This window comes from Peromyscus eremicus, chromosome 9, assembly GCF_949786415.1.
Source record: "Peromyscus eremicus chromosome 9, PerEre_H2_v1, whole genome shotgun sequence".
NCBI classification, from domain to species: Eukaryota; Metazoa; Chordata; class Mammalia; order Rodentia; family Cricetidae; genus Peromyscus; species Peromyscus eremicus.
In genome coordinates, this window is record NC_081425.1 from 91,939,509 (window position 1) to 91,955,784 (window position 16,276).

Below are 16,276 nucleotides of genomic sequence, written 5' to 3' on the forward strand. Positions count from 1 at the left end.
TTACAAGGGTGTTTTCCCAAGTTCTCTGGAGCCACGCTATAGGTCAAGGCAGGGGAGGTGGTTTCCTGGGAGCAGTGAATAGCACAAAGCAGCCGCTCCCAATGAGGCCACCCCAGACTTGACTGTGACTGGGTTTCTTGTAGGAAGTGCTCCATTTACTGCGTGGGGCTCCAGAGGAAGTGACTCTCCTCCTCTGCCGACCCCCTCCTGGGACACTACCTGAGTTGGAGCAGGGATGGCAGGTAAGACATGGGTCCTTATCTCTCCTCACTTATCAGCCACTCACTTTGCAGCCTGGTGGTCCCAAAAGGGCCATCATTACTTTTTTTGGGGGGGAGGGGGTGGAACAACACCAGCCCTTTCCACTGGGGCAGGAAAGCATCTGCCCCTCGAGTCTTAGTGCATCTGTTTCTCTCCCTGTTCCCATTGCTCCCCCCCCATGGGGCCTCTTTATAGATGTGTAGAAAGTGCTTAGACTTTGGTCATTAAAGTTCTAGGCTGTGTCCTCTGGCATCCTGAGCACAGAACCAAGGCAAAAGAATTTTCTGTAGGAGTTTCCACACTGAAGAATAAAATGTATACCCACCTACCTAAAGCCTGAAACAGACAAGTAGGACTGGGGCAGAGGTCAGAGCCACAGGGACCACAGAAATGTGGGGGCTTTACCTGGATGTGTGTATTAGTCTGGTTCTCCAGAGAAACAGAACAAAGAGAAAGATAAAGGATGGGTGGATGGACAGATGGATGGATGGATGGGTGGATGGATGGATGGATGGATGGACAGACAGACAGATAGGGTACTTATAGTAAGGAATGAGCATATAGCTCTGAGGCTGGCCAGTGTGAACTCTACAAGGCCAACCAGCACGCTGGAGACCTGGGAAGTTCAGACTGGCGCAGAGAGGGGCAGGTGGGGCAGAGCAGCTGGAGAAGGTAGCAGTTCGTGAACACAGGTTCTGTGTGGTGAGCTGTGTGGTGTAGGCAGGGTGGTAGTCTCGAGGTGGGATTCCCTCTTTCTGGGTGAAAACTGTTCTTCATTCCCCAAGACTTCTGCTGATTGGGTAATGCTCTCCACAGCCTGGAGGGTACGCTTTTTGCTCAGAAGCTACTGATTTTAGCATTAACTACACATAAAAAAAACATTTATAGTGATATCAATAGTGGTGTTTAAAAAAATACCTGGGTACCCCGGCCTAGTCACATTGACATATGAAATGATCTGTCAGCTACTGGGGACTACCTTCTTGGTCTCTGGGAAATTGACTCTTTGACAGAGATTTGAGGACAGGGAGCCTATGGGCCTGGCCCACTGGAGCATCGCCTGTGTGGGTCAGGGAGCTGTGCTCAGCAGAGGAGGAGGTCAGTGTACAGACCTAACAGGGGCCTTGGCTGACTCCACAGGGAGCTCTGGAGCTCAGATGGCCTCTGGCACCTGTCCAGAACAGCACACTCACATTGGAGTATGCACTGGTGGTAGGGGTGAACCCTAACTTTACTGAAGCATCTCCCTTAAGCTGAATGCAGCTCCTGGGTGGTGAGAAAGCATGGCCACGAGCCACCCAGCTGCTTTCCCTGAGCACATGGAGGAGAAGTAATAGTTCCTGGTACCACGGAAAACGGAGATGCTTTTAGTACAGAAGTCTATCAAGTAGCTGTTCATGAAGAACAAGTATGAGGTCCGGGCTAGAAAAAATATGAGTACATAGACTTATATAAAGGCATGGAATGGTGGAGTCCATCCCCTCCTTGGAACGTGAAGAACTATAAAAGCATGGAATGGTAGAGTCCATTCCCTCCTTGGAACGTGAAGAACTCAGCACTGAGAGGTCTGGTATACAGGGCTGGGGCTGAGGAGAGGGGCATGAGAAGAGGTTGGACCAGGCAGCAGTGGGCATCTCGTACACAGAGTGTGAGTGAGGATGCTTCCGCTAAGCAGGATGTACCAGTCTGAAGGCTGTTCCTGAAAGCTAGAGAGGGAAAAGGGCAGAGAAGTGCCCTGGGGATTCAGGAAAGAAATTACTGGAGACATTCCCCTCCAAGTTTGCCACAAGGTAGAGCAAAGAAGTGGATGGCAGGTGGGTGAGAGGTTAGTGGGGTCGGGGTACAGGCTGACCAGTAAGAGTGTGTGGGAGAGGGAGGGTTCTTATCTAATGGGTTGCTCTTGTTGTGAAGTCAGGGGGTAGTGGAGAAAGTTGGTGGGGGCTTGAGAAAATGGAAGATCATCTGTGGGAAACAGAACTGCTGCTGAGAAAGGTTATCTGGAAGCCTTGCATGAGCACGGGCATCTGCAGCCACATCTCTGGCGTTCCTAGGGCCAGAGGCCTGGCAGCAGCTGGGAGGGCCACACAGGTTCACTGGGAACTGGGCAGAGCTTGCACTGTGTGCAAGTAACAGAGGTGGAAGCTGAGGAGTGCAGGGGGAAGGTGGAGAGCGTCTTTGAGAGAGAGAGAGAGTGATGCTGGGGAGGAGGCAGAGTCCCCAGGGAAGTGAGGATGTAGGTGTTGGGAAAACAAAAGGCATTGGTGATCACAGGAAGCTTTGACTGACAGCTGCGGGAGGGTGTCTAGGGTGGAGAGAGAGCAAGAGCTTGAAGGGAGATTCATTGGAAACTGCTCTGTCTCTTTATTTTTTAAAATCTCCATTTCAGATTTTTATTTTCCTTATACCCTTTATACAAGGCACAGTCTACCAGCAAGGGACTGGTTTTGATTTATAATTCAGATGTGTGTCTTTAGGGGTATTCCTTTCTCTTGGAGGGGGGGTGGGGGGATATGCTACTACAAATGCTCACCCAAGGGAGGATCCTTGGTGGGGGATGCCAAGCTTTCTCTGCTCAATGGACCAGGGCTGGGAGTTCAGCCCTGTGCTCTGTGATGGAAGGGAGTTGGTTGTAGGGTGCAAATGCTGACCTAATTTTCAGGAAAATGTAAAATCCTAATTTCCATACAGTTATAAATATTAACACATGTATAACCTATTCAAAGAGGGAACCAGGCATATATAAAAATGGTTCAAAAGAGATGTCAAAGACCAGCATGTTCATTTATGGAGTTGAAAAAAGTTTCCACAGCACTAGGTTTCCAGTTCCCCAAATGCTCCCCACCCCCACAATTCCGGCCATCCTTCCCTGCATTCTCTCTCTTCACTCCATCTCCCTCGAGCCTAATCCCTACTCCCCAAGTACACCCATAAAATATATTCTATTTCCTCCTCCCTGGGAGATTCCTGTATCCTCTCTAGACCCCTCCTTTTTACCTAACCTCATTGGGTCTACTGATCATAGCTTGCTTATCATTTACTTAACTGGCAATATCCCCTTATAAGTGAATATATACCATATTTATCTCTCTGGGTCTGGATCACTTCACTCAGGATAATTTTTTTTAGTTCTATCCATTTATCTGCAAATTTCATGATGTCTTTTTTTTTTAAAGCTGACCAATATTGCAATACTTCATTATGTAAATATACCACATTTTCTTCATCCATTCTTCTGTTGAGGAACATCCAGATTGTTTCCAGTTTTTGGATTTTTTTTTCTTCGAGACAGGGTTTCTCTGTGTAGCTTTGGAGGCTGTCCTGGAACTTGCTCTGTAGACCAGGCTGGCCTCGAACTCACAGAGATCTGCCTACCTCTGCCTCTTGAGTGCTGGGATTAAAGGCATGTGCCACCACCACCTAACAGTTTTTGGCTATTATGAATAAAGCGGCAATGAATATGGTTGAGTAAGTGTTCTTGTGGTATGACTGAGCATCCTTTGGGTATATGCCCAAGAGTGGTATAGCTGGGTCTTGAGGTAGATCGATTCCCAACTTTCTGAGGAACCACTGTATTGATTTTTATAGTGGCTGTATAAGTTTGCACTCCCACCAGCAATAGAGGAGTGTTCCCCTTGTTCCACATCCTCTCCAGCATGAGCTATCACTTGTGGTTTTGATCTTAGTCATTCTGACAGGTGTAAGATGGAATCACAGAGTTGTTCTGATTTGCATTTCCCTGATGGCTAAGGATGTTAAACATAAGTGTTTCTCAACCATTTGAAATTTGTCTATTTAGTTTGGTTTCCACTTTAAAAAAAAAAAGATTTATTTATTTATTATGTATACAGTGTTTTGTCTCCATGTATGCCTGCACACCAGAAGAGGGCACCAGATCTCATTATAGGTGGTTGTAAGCCACCATGTGGTTGCTGGGAATTGAACTCAGGACCTCTGGATGAGCAACCAGTGCTCTTAACCTCTGAGCCATCTCTCCAGCCATGTTCCCCACTTTTTAATTGGATTATTTGTTTTTTTGACATCTAGTTCTTTATATATTTTGGATATTAGTCTTCTACCAGAAGTAGAGTTGGCACAAGTCTTTTCCCATTCAGTAGGCTTTGTTTTGTCTTATTGACAGTGTCCTTTACCTTATAGAAGCTTTTCAGTTTCAGGAGGTCCCATTTATTAATTGTTAGTCTTAGTGCCTGTGCTATTGGTGTTCTGTTCAGAAAGTTGTCTCCTGTGCCGATGTGTTCAAGGTGTTCATATGTGTGTGGATTTATGTCTGGGTCTTCAATTCGATTCCATTGATAAACTCATCTGCTTTTATGCCAATACCATGCAGTTTTCATTACTATAGCATTGTAGTATAACTTGAAACCAGGAATGGTGGGACATCCAGCAGTACTTTTATTTTTCAGGACTGTTTTTTTTTTTTTTTTTGGTTTTTCGAGACAGGGTTTCTCTGTGTAGCTTTGCGCCTTTACTGGAACTCACTTGGTAGTCCAGGCTGGCCTCGAACTCACTCAGGACTGTTTTTGCTATCCTGGGTCTTTTGTTTTTCCATATGAAGTTGAGAATTGTCCTTTCAAGGCCTGTGAAAAAATTGTGTTGGAATTTTGATGGAGATTGCATTGAATCTGTAAATTGCTTTTGGTAGGATGGTCATTTTTACTATGTTAATCCTACTGATCCATGAGCATGGGAGATCTTTCCATTTTCTCACATGATCTTCTATTTCTTTCTTCACAGACTTGAAGTTTTTAATCATACAAGTCTTTCCCTTGCTTGAGCAGAGTTACCCAAGATATTTTATATTATTTGAGGCTATTGTAAAAGGAGTTGTTTCCCTGATTTCTTTCTTTTCTTTTCTTTCCTTTTTTCTGTTTTTAGTTTTTTGAGACAAGTTTCTTTATGTAGCCTTGGCTGTCCTGAAACTAGCTCTGTAGACCAGGTTGGCCTCTAACTCACAGAGATCCCCCTGCCTTTGCCTCCCAAGTGCTGGAATCAAAGACGTGCACCACCAATACACAGCCTTCCCTAATATCTTTTTCCGTGTTTGTCATTTGTATATGAAAGGGCTACGAATTTTTTTTGTGTGTTGAACTTGTATCTAACCACTTTGCTGAAAGTATTTATCAGCTGTAGGAGTTTCCTGGTAGAATTTTTAGGGTCACTTATGTATACTATCATATCATCTGCAAATAAAGATACTTTGACTACTTCCTTTCCAATTTGTATCCCCTTGATCTCCTCCAGTGGAATTATTGCTTTAACTAAGATTTCAAGTACTATATGCTCCATGGCATTGCCAGGTTGACTCCACAGAACTATTCTGGTTTCCATGTTCTTTCTTTGCATCACTTTCTTGCATTTTGGGGACATTAGTAATTAAAGTGAACCCAAGCACCGCAGTACCGTATAGCTGATTCAGCCCGAGAAAGTAGTTGGTGATATGGGCAGGTAGTGTACACAGCCTGGAAGTACTGGACAAAAGAGAGGGCCCATGTGCCGAGCAGGATGTAGCAAGAGGACAGTTTGAGGGTTTGTCATGCTGCTCAGAGCAAATGTGCAGTTTTTAAAATTATGTATTAATGATTTCTAGACTTTTCTGCTTTAACACTTTTGACTCCAGTAAGTGAAATCTTGGAGAACAAAATTAGGGGTAAAAGCAGCTACCATATATATATATATATTTCCATTAAAAACAGTGCTCAGATTCACAGCTCTCAAACTAGGGTACTTAAAGACAAGGATCCGTATGTTGCCCAGGGAACAGTCACAGTATGGAGACCCTGACTGTAGAGAGGCTGGTTGCAAAGTCTATTTATAGCTCAGACCTAAAAGCACCTGGAAAAATTAATGATTTTTTACAAAAAATTGTTTTAATTTTAAAAATTATATGCATGTGCATATGTCTGCCTGTGGGTAAGTGCATATGAGCGCAAGTGCCTGCAGGTCAGAAAAGGCCATCAGATCCCTTGGATCTGGAGTTACAGGTCATTGTCAGCTGCCTGATGTGGATTCTGAGAAATGAATCCTGGTCCTCTGCAAAACTAACTGCATATGCTGTTAGCCAATGTGCCATCTCTTCAGTCAAAACTTTTTTCTTTCTTTTTTTTTGCTTTGAGAGACAGGCTCTCTCTGTGTAGCCCTGGCTGTCCTGGAACTCTGTAGATAAGGCTGACCTCAGACTCAAAGATCTGCCTGTCTCTGCCTCTTGGATACTGGAATTAAAGGCGTGCGCCACTACCACCCAGCGCAGCCCCAAACTTTTTCTTTTCTTTTTTTTTTTCTTTTTTTTTTTGTTTTTTTCGAGACAGGGTTTCTCTGTGTAGCTTTGCGCCTTCCCTGGAACTCACTTGGTAGCCCAGGCTGGCCTCAAACTCACAGCGATCCACCTGGCTCTGCCTCCCGAGTGCTGGGATTAAAGGCGTGCGCCACCACCGCCCGGCTTAACTTTTTATTTTCTAAATGTTGTTTAGAGTTTCTTCCATGTGTGAGATTAGCATTGGTAACCATTCGTGTATTTCTTTAATAGACCCCTGAACTATCAGCAGACCAAAGATTCGCCATGGCAACGTGCACTGAATCAGAGCAGAGCCCTGGCCTAGATCAACAGGACAGCTGGAGGGACCTTGCTTCCCTGGACACGGGGGAAGGCCTGGCTCCCAGGCCAGCATCTTCCTACAAGGCTGTCAGAGAGGTGAAAGGGGACCAAAAGAGGCAGGGAGCCTGGGCCAGGTCCTTGATGCACCCCATGGAATCCCATCCTCACGTGTGCAAACTCCACCAGGAAGCAGAGGCCCCAGCGTTGGCTACTTCTTTGGAAAAGGATATGAGACAGAACTGCTATTCTGTGTGTGATATCAGGAGACTGGGAAGGTAAGATTTGCCTTACGTGCACACGTTTTGTAAGCTGTGTGTATTGTATTGCCAGCTGATTACAATAGCAGATACCTACTATAGAGAGGATTATTGTGCCCAGCACCGTTCCAGACATTTGAGGGGAGTAAGAAGCCATAGAAGTCTGTGGCTTAAGTTGCTACAACCTGGAAACTTTGGGAAAAAGCGAACTCCATCCAGATGACAATCATCCCCAGTATGTCCTAGAGGTTGTTGATGGCCTTGTGCACTCTCCCGGCACCCAGTATGTGTCCTGCACTCCCGAGGCCTCTGTGGTTGCTTGTGTATTGTGCCATCACACAGTGTGAGTCCTGCACTCCCACGGCCTCTGTAGTTGCTGTGGTACAAAGTGAGAACTTGTGCACATGCTCATCTCTATTGATGATATAAACCTTTATTACCAACACTACCTGGAAGTAGATTTCTACCCCCAAAACCAAGTTGAAACCTCCATTTCAATTACTATTTTTTTTATTTAGTCTGTAATTCCGTGCCTACCCACTCTTAAGTATTTCTAGTTTTGATTCCTATTCTTATGAAACAAACTTTTCAATTCATTTTGAAGGCTATTTATTACATACGTATACCTTGAACCTTGTTAGGGAGCAGAGATGGAGAGGGAGAAAGAGAAGTTCAGGGGGAGGCAGGCTGTGTTTCTGCTGCTAGGCATTTGTAAGCATGCATGGACATGAACAGGCTACAGCCAGGAGTAATAATTTGTGTTTGAAACTATATAAAGCTGTTGGGATTCTGTGACTCTCTTTTCTGGTCATTGTAACAGAGTGGTAAGAGTAGACCCACAGGGACTGATAGGTAGCATGATACACTCAACCCTCTGTGTCTATAGGTTCTGTATTTGTATGTCCAACCAACCCTAGATTGAAGAGATTAGAAAATGCACTGGTACTGCACATATATAGATGTTTTGGTTGTTATTTTCTAAGCAATATAGCATAACAGCTATTTATAAACCATTTTTATTGTACTAGTTATTACAAATAATCTAGAAACGAGTAAGTATTTACAACAGGATGTCTGTAGCTGATACACAAGCATGTACTTCGTTTATAAAGGGGGCTCCAGCATCTGGGGATCCTGGTCTCTTTCTCTCTCTCTCTCTCTCTCTGGTGTGTGTGTGTGTGTGTGTGTGTGTGTGTGTGTGTGTGTGTGTGTTTGTCCTAGAAGCAATCTCAGATGTATAGTGAGAAACCACTGTATGCTGCAGAAGTCAGGATGGCACAGCTGGGCTCTGGGAGAACTGTAGCAAACAGAGGCCAGGTTTACAGTACCTAAAGGCATCTAGATACACCTTTTTAAAGAATGCTGTGCAAGCTAAACAGAAACCAACTGCTTTGCCAACAGCATGGGCAAGCACATCCATCCGTAACGTTCCTTCTCATCATCTAATAATTAACGTATGCTCCTTACAATGTTACGGTTACAGGTTTTTTGTTGTTTGTTTGTTTTGAATCCTGGGCACCATATGACAAGCTTGGTGAAGTGATAAAGGGAACAACTTAGAGACGTACCCAGACATTAGCAAGCTTCTGTGGGACATAGGAGAATTCTCCTTTCCTGTAGGCACAAGGCCATTTGTTTAGATTTCTAAAGGTTTTAAAAACAAGCTTGTACATTGTGTGTGTGTGTGTGTGTGTGTGTGTGTGTGTGTATGTGTGTGTGTGTGTGTGTGTGTGTGTGTGTGTGTGTGTATGTGTGTAATGAAAAAAACCACAGAGCATGTGTAGAAGACACAAGACCACTTGGGAGAGTTAGCTTTTTCCTTACACTCAAACTCAGGTCATAACATTTGGCAGCAAGCTCCTTTATCCACTGAACCATCTCACCAGCCCTGATGTCTAAAAGTTTCATTACTAGAAAGTTTAAAAAGGGATCATTGATAATTGGATTAAAAGTTCTTCTGGTTTTAAGTGCAAATCTAGTTAGATCTAGATTTACCTCTGGATTAAAAGTATCTCTGGGTTTAAGTGCAAGTCTAGTTAGATCTGTATTTACCATATGGCTTTAACTCAATATAGCCAATAGTTAATAAAAGCATTTAAAACTTCTAATTAGCCCAGGCCGTCAGTGCCGCGGTATCACAGCATGTCGGATTTCATATAAATCATGGTCAGCTCCAGCCTCATGCTCCACATGAGAGCGCACACTGGGGCTTCCTGCAGAAAGGGATGCCTGCTGTTCCCTGAATGTTTCCAGGACGCACGACTTGCTCCTGCGTGAGGAGCCATTTGTCACCACACCCTTGTGGGTCAGACCATGCTCCTTTACATCCTGGTGAAATTTACCTTTTCATATTTTTTACTTGCAAGTCCTGACCCCCATCTCCTCTGATCTTATTGTTATTCCCTTTTAGAAAATCATGTTTGTATTTATTCTTTGAAAATTTCATGCCATGTATTTTGATCATATCCACTCCCCTCCCCCAACTCCTGCCAGATCCTCCCCCACTGCCCTACCAACACAGCTTCATTCCTCACCTCTTAAAAACAAACAACCAACCCCCACAAGTCTGGTTTGTGTTGGCTGACTACTCCTGGGTGTGTGGCCTGCTCTGGGTTGTGATCAGTATACTAAGTTTTATTCCATTAAAGAAAACTGACTTTTCTTCACCTAGCAGCAATTAAATGCCAACAGCTTCTTGGCAAAGGGTGGGACATATTTTTTTTTTACAAGAGAATCATTTATTTTTTATTTCCTGAATCAGATTAAATTTGGCTTATTTGCAAGAGTACACCATATGTCCCAAACCTGTCATTCTTGAGGGGTGTTCCCTTTTGAGGGTCACTTAGAGTCCTTTAGGTTTGTCCAGAACATTTTAGTGAAGCTTCTGATCCTCAGTTGCTATGGTTACCACCTCATTTTTTTTTTCCCCCATCCTAAGCTCCTGTGGCCATCAATAGCTAGCTAGCTACAAACCCCTCTGGACCCACACACTCCTTTGCACTGCTTCCGTGGTGGTCCTGGGAATGACAACCTTCTTCCTCCCCTCATCTCCTGGTTTTACTTTCACCTCATTTTCTTCTTCCATTCAAGAATTTTTCTTCACTCTGAAATCAGGACACCAAGCATGGCAGCTCCTCCTGCACAAGATAGTCCTTAGCTGCCATTTATGCACTCAGAGCAACGATTTCCAAAGAAAGGAAAGTGTAGTATATACCCAGAAATCACTGAAAGAAGAGTCCCCAACTTGCAAGTAGGGTCCTAGTTAGGATTCCAAAGTGAGACTGTGGTTATCTATGGGCTTCTTGGGAGCATCTGTAGGTCTGAGGTGGCTGTCCCAGCCAAAATGCCCCTTTGATTTCTGGCCTCTCTTGGTCAAACCTTCTGCAGTTAGGGACCAAAGGCACTAACCTGTGGGGCATGTGGTTTAGAGTCAGCATTACCATTTGTTAGTATGTGTGCCCAGAGAGCTGTCTTCCCTTAGCTGAGGGCTACCCAGTTGTGAAGTGGCACCAGGGTTCCCAGGCCACCGTGCAAGCCAGAAGAAACAAGACAATACGGTGTCTGGCACATAGTAGGAACTCAGCGCTAGTCTGTATCCTACTCTTTCTTGGGCAATTTCTTGTTAAAAAACAAGCTGTATCAATTGAAATTGCCAGCCAACTGCTAGAACTTACTATCTGCCAGGTGGCTCCGTCTTAACACCAGATGGCTGCCAACACCCCAGCAAAATCAGTGTGTGTTCAGATTAGATTTCACTTATCCTTCCTCATTCTCATCTGTATCCTACATCCGGAGCTTATGAAGCTCCCGTGGTACATCGTCATGGAAGAGCTGGATTTCATACCTAATGAAAGAGGAGGGGCTGGCTGAGGATACATTTTTATACAAGGCTACTTGCTAAAGTTTGGGCCTAAGGTGACAATCAACTCAAGTCTCATTATGCTTGGGCATCACTGTAGGATGTCCAACGACATCTGTGATTTTGGTGTAGGAGCAGATCACTTTCTCTTTGGCTACATCTCACATCAAAGCTGGAGGTTCTCCTTGAAAGGGTGGAGGGGGATGATGGTGAAGAAGATGCAGCGTGGACAGCCAGGCAGCTGTGCTCTGCACCCTCAGGGCCTCCTGTTTCTGCCTGGGCAGTGCACGGCTTTTCCTGCTTTGTGTCATAACTACCCATGGTTCCCTCCCTACGTTTAAAAGAAAACATAACTTATGCACATTTGACCAAGTTTATGACATTATTAAACCAAATTTCCTCCCAAGTACTTGACAACTTCTAAATTGTTTTATAGTCTTGGTAAAATCATTTCTTTTTATACACAAACCTGCATATACTCACATGTACTTGTATACACATCCTGTAGCTAGCTTTCAGGACTGGAAATGATGTCCCTTCACAGCAACACTCAGGCTGGGGAACATACTGTCTGGTGTTTGTGGGTTTGCAGCTATTGGGGTATTCTAGAGTTGATTTTTAAGAGAAAGGGTCGTTATGGTAAAGGGAGCAAGGATGGGAGCGTGTAAGGAAACTAACTCGTTGACCTGGGTGTGGGGAGGGAGGTTGAGGAATGAGGATCCTTGTATTTAGTTAAAACAACAACAACTAAATCTCTGTGCTTTTCTCTTAGATTTTCCTTCTCATCTTCTCTAACCAGATTAGCAACAGATATTTTCTGAGTGGCTCTCTGCATGTCTGCAGTGCTGTGCGAAACACCCTGCTGTCTGCAGTACTGCTCTGTCTCATCCAAGGCGTGCGTGGCTATCCTGGGTCCTCCCCGGAAGGCTGAGTCTCTCTCTCACATCTGTGTGTGCATCTCCAGATAATGAGCCTCACCCGTCCTCTGCCTCCTGTGTCCTTCTTTTGACACGGGGACTAAATGTCACTCCAGCAGGCTGCCTATCTAAACAGAGACTTTATCAGTGCTTAGAAAAGGACCCGATGTTTGCACAAAGTGCTTTGAAGGTCGCTCCTAGCTAGCCTCCATGGGCTCTTTCCTCTAATCTGGCTGCTGAAATAGTTCAAACCATCGGAGTCGAAATAACAGCATCTCACTGATGGCAAACTCACCCCGTGCCAGGAGTCCTGGAAGGCGTATAATGTATAGCAATCATTTAATTAAAACATTCTAACAATCCTAACAATTTCTCAACCTTCCAGTGTTTCAGATTAAAAACAAACAAACAAAGATTGCAGACAAGCAGTAAACCTACCCAGGGTCTCAGTGCAAAAAGCAGGTCCTAGAACTGCCCCCAGCTTCGCCTGCACTGCTGTGCCTTCCAGCAGCTCCCCCACGGGCTCCTCGGTTTCATACACTGAGCTGCCTCTGCTTGCTGCTCGCGCTGTAATATTTCTGCGCTGCTCTTGTTCTCATTAGCTTGAAAGGTTCACCAGTTCAGGGACCATGTTATGTGCCGTTTACATCCTGATGCCCTGGGCATCTTCTGGGCAAGAGCTGTTTGAACCTGGCCAGGTCTTAGGTGATGAACTAGGATGAGGATTTTGAGAGGCAAGGAGAAGGGGGGCCAGGGATTTTTTGATGGAGGCTGCACGACACACAAGTTTCTGTTTTTTAGTCCTGGATTGGACACATGTTTTCTGCACGAAACCTCTTCCCTCACCTCGGACGATGAAGAATACCTGACCCTCAACTCCACGTTCTCAGGCCAGCTGCCCTGTGAAGAATGTCTAGAGGCCGATTCAGAGACTATTCCTCTGCCGCAGTTCTGTTCCTGGGGTGCTCTCGCAGAGTCCTCACTTCCGGAAGGATGCCATGGGAGTGAGAGTGACTGGGAGGATCTGGAGGAGCCTGTGGCTATGGATGGCACCCTCAGGTGGGTATCACACTCTGTGTGGGATGAGGCTTTGCAGAGCTCACTTAGGCTGGAGTGATGGTCCCCATGGGTATCATCTGGAAGCCATTTCTGCTGAGTGCTTACTGGGGTCCTTTTTCCATAATGACCACCTTACGAACTGGGGACTGTTTTATATGCTACATGAGATGCTTCTCCAGGGCTCCACAGTGACTAAAGCCCAGAGGCAGAGTTCAAGCCTTTCTCTCCCTGCTCCTCTGCCCACATGTTGAGTGCCCACGCTGCCGCCTCCAGCGCATGCGTAGACACACCTTCTCTCCCCAGGTTTAGCTCTTTGGAGATCAGCATGTCAAGGGCTAGTTTCAGTCTTGTCTGCACCTGCCTGCCCCTCAGCTCCATATGCTTCAGAGAACAGTCCAGGCATCATGTTACTGGAGCTGCTTATAGAGCCGTGGTGGCACACAATGGTAATCAGGCATGGTGGCACACAATGGTAATTTTGTAATTTGGGAAACAAAGACAGGAGAATCAGAAAAGCAAGGGCATCCTTAGCTACATAAAAAGTCCAAGGCCAGCCTGGGATACACGAGGCCCTATCTGAACAAAAATCAGAGTATTAATTCAAGCTCCTCCCCCTGAAGCAAGGAGTGGGGCTTAAGGCTGGGGCAGAGCACGCACCAAAGATAAGGGAAGAATGATTACAACATAAACTGTCAGACTGGGAGTAGGGGAGGTTAAGTTTCTACAGGTGGGTAACCAATCAATACCTTTGTAATGTTCTACCATGTGTATAGATGCAATGTAAACAAACAAACAAACAAACCAAAACAAATGCAGAATATTCACGAAACTTTCCTATCAGCCTATTTCCAAGATGCACTAAAAGCTACTAGGCATTCACTTAGGAAGATTCTGGTATAGTTAAGACTACACTGCTCACTTTGATCCCACTATGTCCCAGCCATTTTCCTGGCTGTATAAAAGGATGTTCTGCCACCACAGGTGCCTGGACTGGACCCTCAAAGGACAATGGCCGGCAAGATGGGTGTTTGAGATTTGAATATGATGCTAAGAGTCCCATTCTTACATGAAATAGCCAGCAAGTTACTAGGAGGATTCTGAGGCTTCAGGGGCAGCTCACATACATTTGTGGGGAATCTGACATCCTGACATGGAGGGAAGACACGTATGGATTTGCAGAACTGTGAAGCCAGCACGGTGAGGCTTTTATACAAAGAGCACAGTTCTAGTTGAGCTCCGTGTGTCAGGAGAGCTGAAAGAAGGCTGAGTAATCTACGGGCACCCATAGGGATCAACTAAGAACTCCAAGTTAATGTGCATCTGGAATGCCCCACCGAGAGCCACAGCACCAGGCTGCCTGGAGAAAGAGAGCGGTGGGGAAAGGCCATTCCAGTGGTACCACCCGGTACCACCATTCACTGCAGGAGGCAATGAAGCCCACCTGAGGCTGTCATTGCAAGGCTGAGGTGCCAATGCCAAATGTATAATGTGTTCTTGGTAACAACGAGCTGTTGTCTTCATAGACTTCAGGGGGATGATGCAAGCTTTTGAACGTACCTAATTCTGTTGTTTTCCCACATAGACAGAGGACTAAGCAGATAGACTTGGGCCCTGACGTCAGGTTGGGGTAGGGAGAAGTACTCATCTATGGTTGAGGGTGAATAGATGATCTGGTTGGCCCTCAGCTATATAGATAGTGACTTGCGGTGTAGCTGAGATGAACCGTGTCATTTTCTCAAATCCTATTCAAAAAAGAGAACAGGTCTCACCCTCTGCTGATAGAGGATGGCAGTGAGGTGTGGAATGCTCATGGTGCCAGCCTGGGCCTAGGCTCTGTGGTTCACATATATGCTTCATAGCACCCAGGGCTACCCACCCCTAGACAGTGTGATTCTTTTGGGAAAAGCACCATCAACATCCCTTAAATTCTCTAAAGGGTCAAGTCACCCAGGTTAAGTACTTCTGCAGATTATTTTTGTTTGTCCCAGAAGTTGGGAGGGAGGGATACAAAGAGGACTTTGCTTATGGCTGAGTAGTGCATCCTTTACAGCTATATTCAAAATTGTGTTTGCTCTATCTGGATATAAATGATAGTAAAAATTATTTTATGAATCCAGAATTAAGAGCACTTCCAGAAGATCCTATTCATTTCCAGCACCTACACCAGGCTGCTCACAACCACCTGTAATCCAGTTCCTGGGGATTTGACTCTGGCTTCTAGCTTCTACAGATACAAGCACACAGGTGGCACACACACACACACACACACACACACACACACACACACACACACAATTTAAAAACCTTTTAAAAAAGGCATTTCCAGGCTGGAGAGATGGCTCAGAGGTTAAGAACACTGGCTTTTCTTCCTGAGGTCCCGAGTTCAATTCCCAGCAACCACATGGGGGCTTGCAACCATCAATACTGAGATCTGGTGCCCTCTTCTGGCCTGCAGGTGTAAACGCAGGCAGAACATTGTATACATAATAAATAAATCTAAAAAAAAAAGGTATTTCCTATAAACCTTTCTATAAATAAATTTAATCTTTGTGGTATTCTTACTTCTCTTCTACCAATAGGCTTAGTTGTTTTATTTAATTTGTCCAGGATCACACACTGTGTGGCATACTCACAACTGTCAGGATCAGCTTTTGATGCATTTTCACAGAATGCATTTTTCCACATGAACCACAACACACACACATCCTTCCATCAGGTAGCAGGATGACAACTTTTTTTTAGGGACTCAGGAACACAAAAGTTTATTTAGTTAATTTTTTTTCATGCAGTAAACCCCTTTATCCATACATGTTTACATGCAGACATTCATCAAAAAGAATCATTGGTGTGGTTCGAGGCCCCTAGTCTCTGCTACATTATCGACACTGGGCCCTCACTGGCACTCTTCCTGGACATCCCATTGCTGCTCTGTGTCATGGAGATCCTGTAGTCCTTGATCTGCAGGATCCCCTCCTCCCCCTGCAGCAGATCACAGATGGGGTGGATGTTGGAGTGAGTCAACACTTAACCCTGTTTCTGGGCCTGTGTAGTTGTAGGGTTGGTTAGCCTGCCAGCTCTCCCCTATCTTCACCACCAGAGTGAGCTCTCCAGCATTGCCTTGGCGAGTTCACCCTTTGCAGTGATAAGCCAGGGGTGGGGCCAGTTCTGCTGCTTTCACACCCTCAGGGTCAGTCCTGACACACCGATGCCTTCAGGGCCAGCTCTACCATGTTGTCCAGGTGAGGTGTAGTGGCCACTTTCCCGAGTGCTGCAGCTGATGAGGGGCAGGGCCAGCTCTCCAGCTCTTATGACC

The 16,276-nt window shown here is 45.3% G+C and overlaps 1 protein-coding gene across 1 annotated transcript in view; it reads left to right on the top strand.

Moving 5' to 3' along the window:
- Positions 1-11,808, top strand: part of Frmpd2 (FERM and PDZ domain containing 2) — an 83,190-nt gene extending 71,382 nt beyond the window's left edge. The window contains exons 26-28 of the mRNA XM_059273137.1: positions 144-242; positions 6,803-7,146; positions 11,760-11,808. Coding sequence (XP_059129120.1) covers positions 144-242; positions 6,803-7,146; positions 11,760-11,808 — 492 coding nt within the window. The remainder of the gene's footprint in view (positions 1-143; positions 243-6,802; positions 7,147-11,759) is intronic.
- Positions 11,809-16,276: the final 4,468 nt, after the last annotated feature.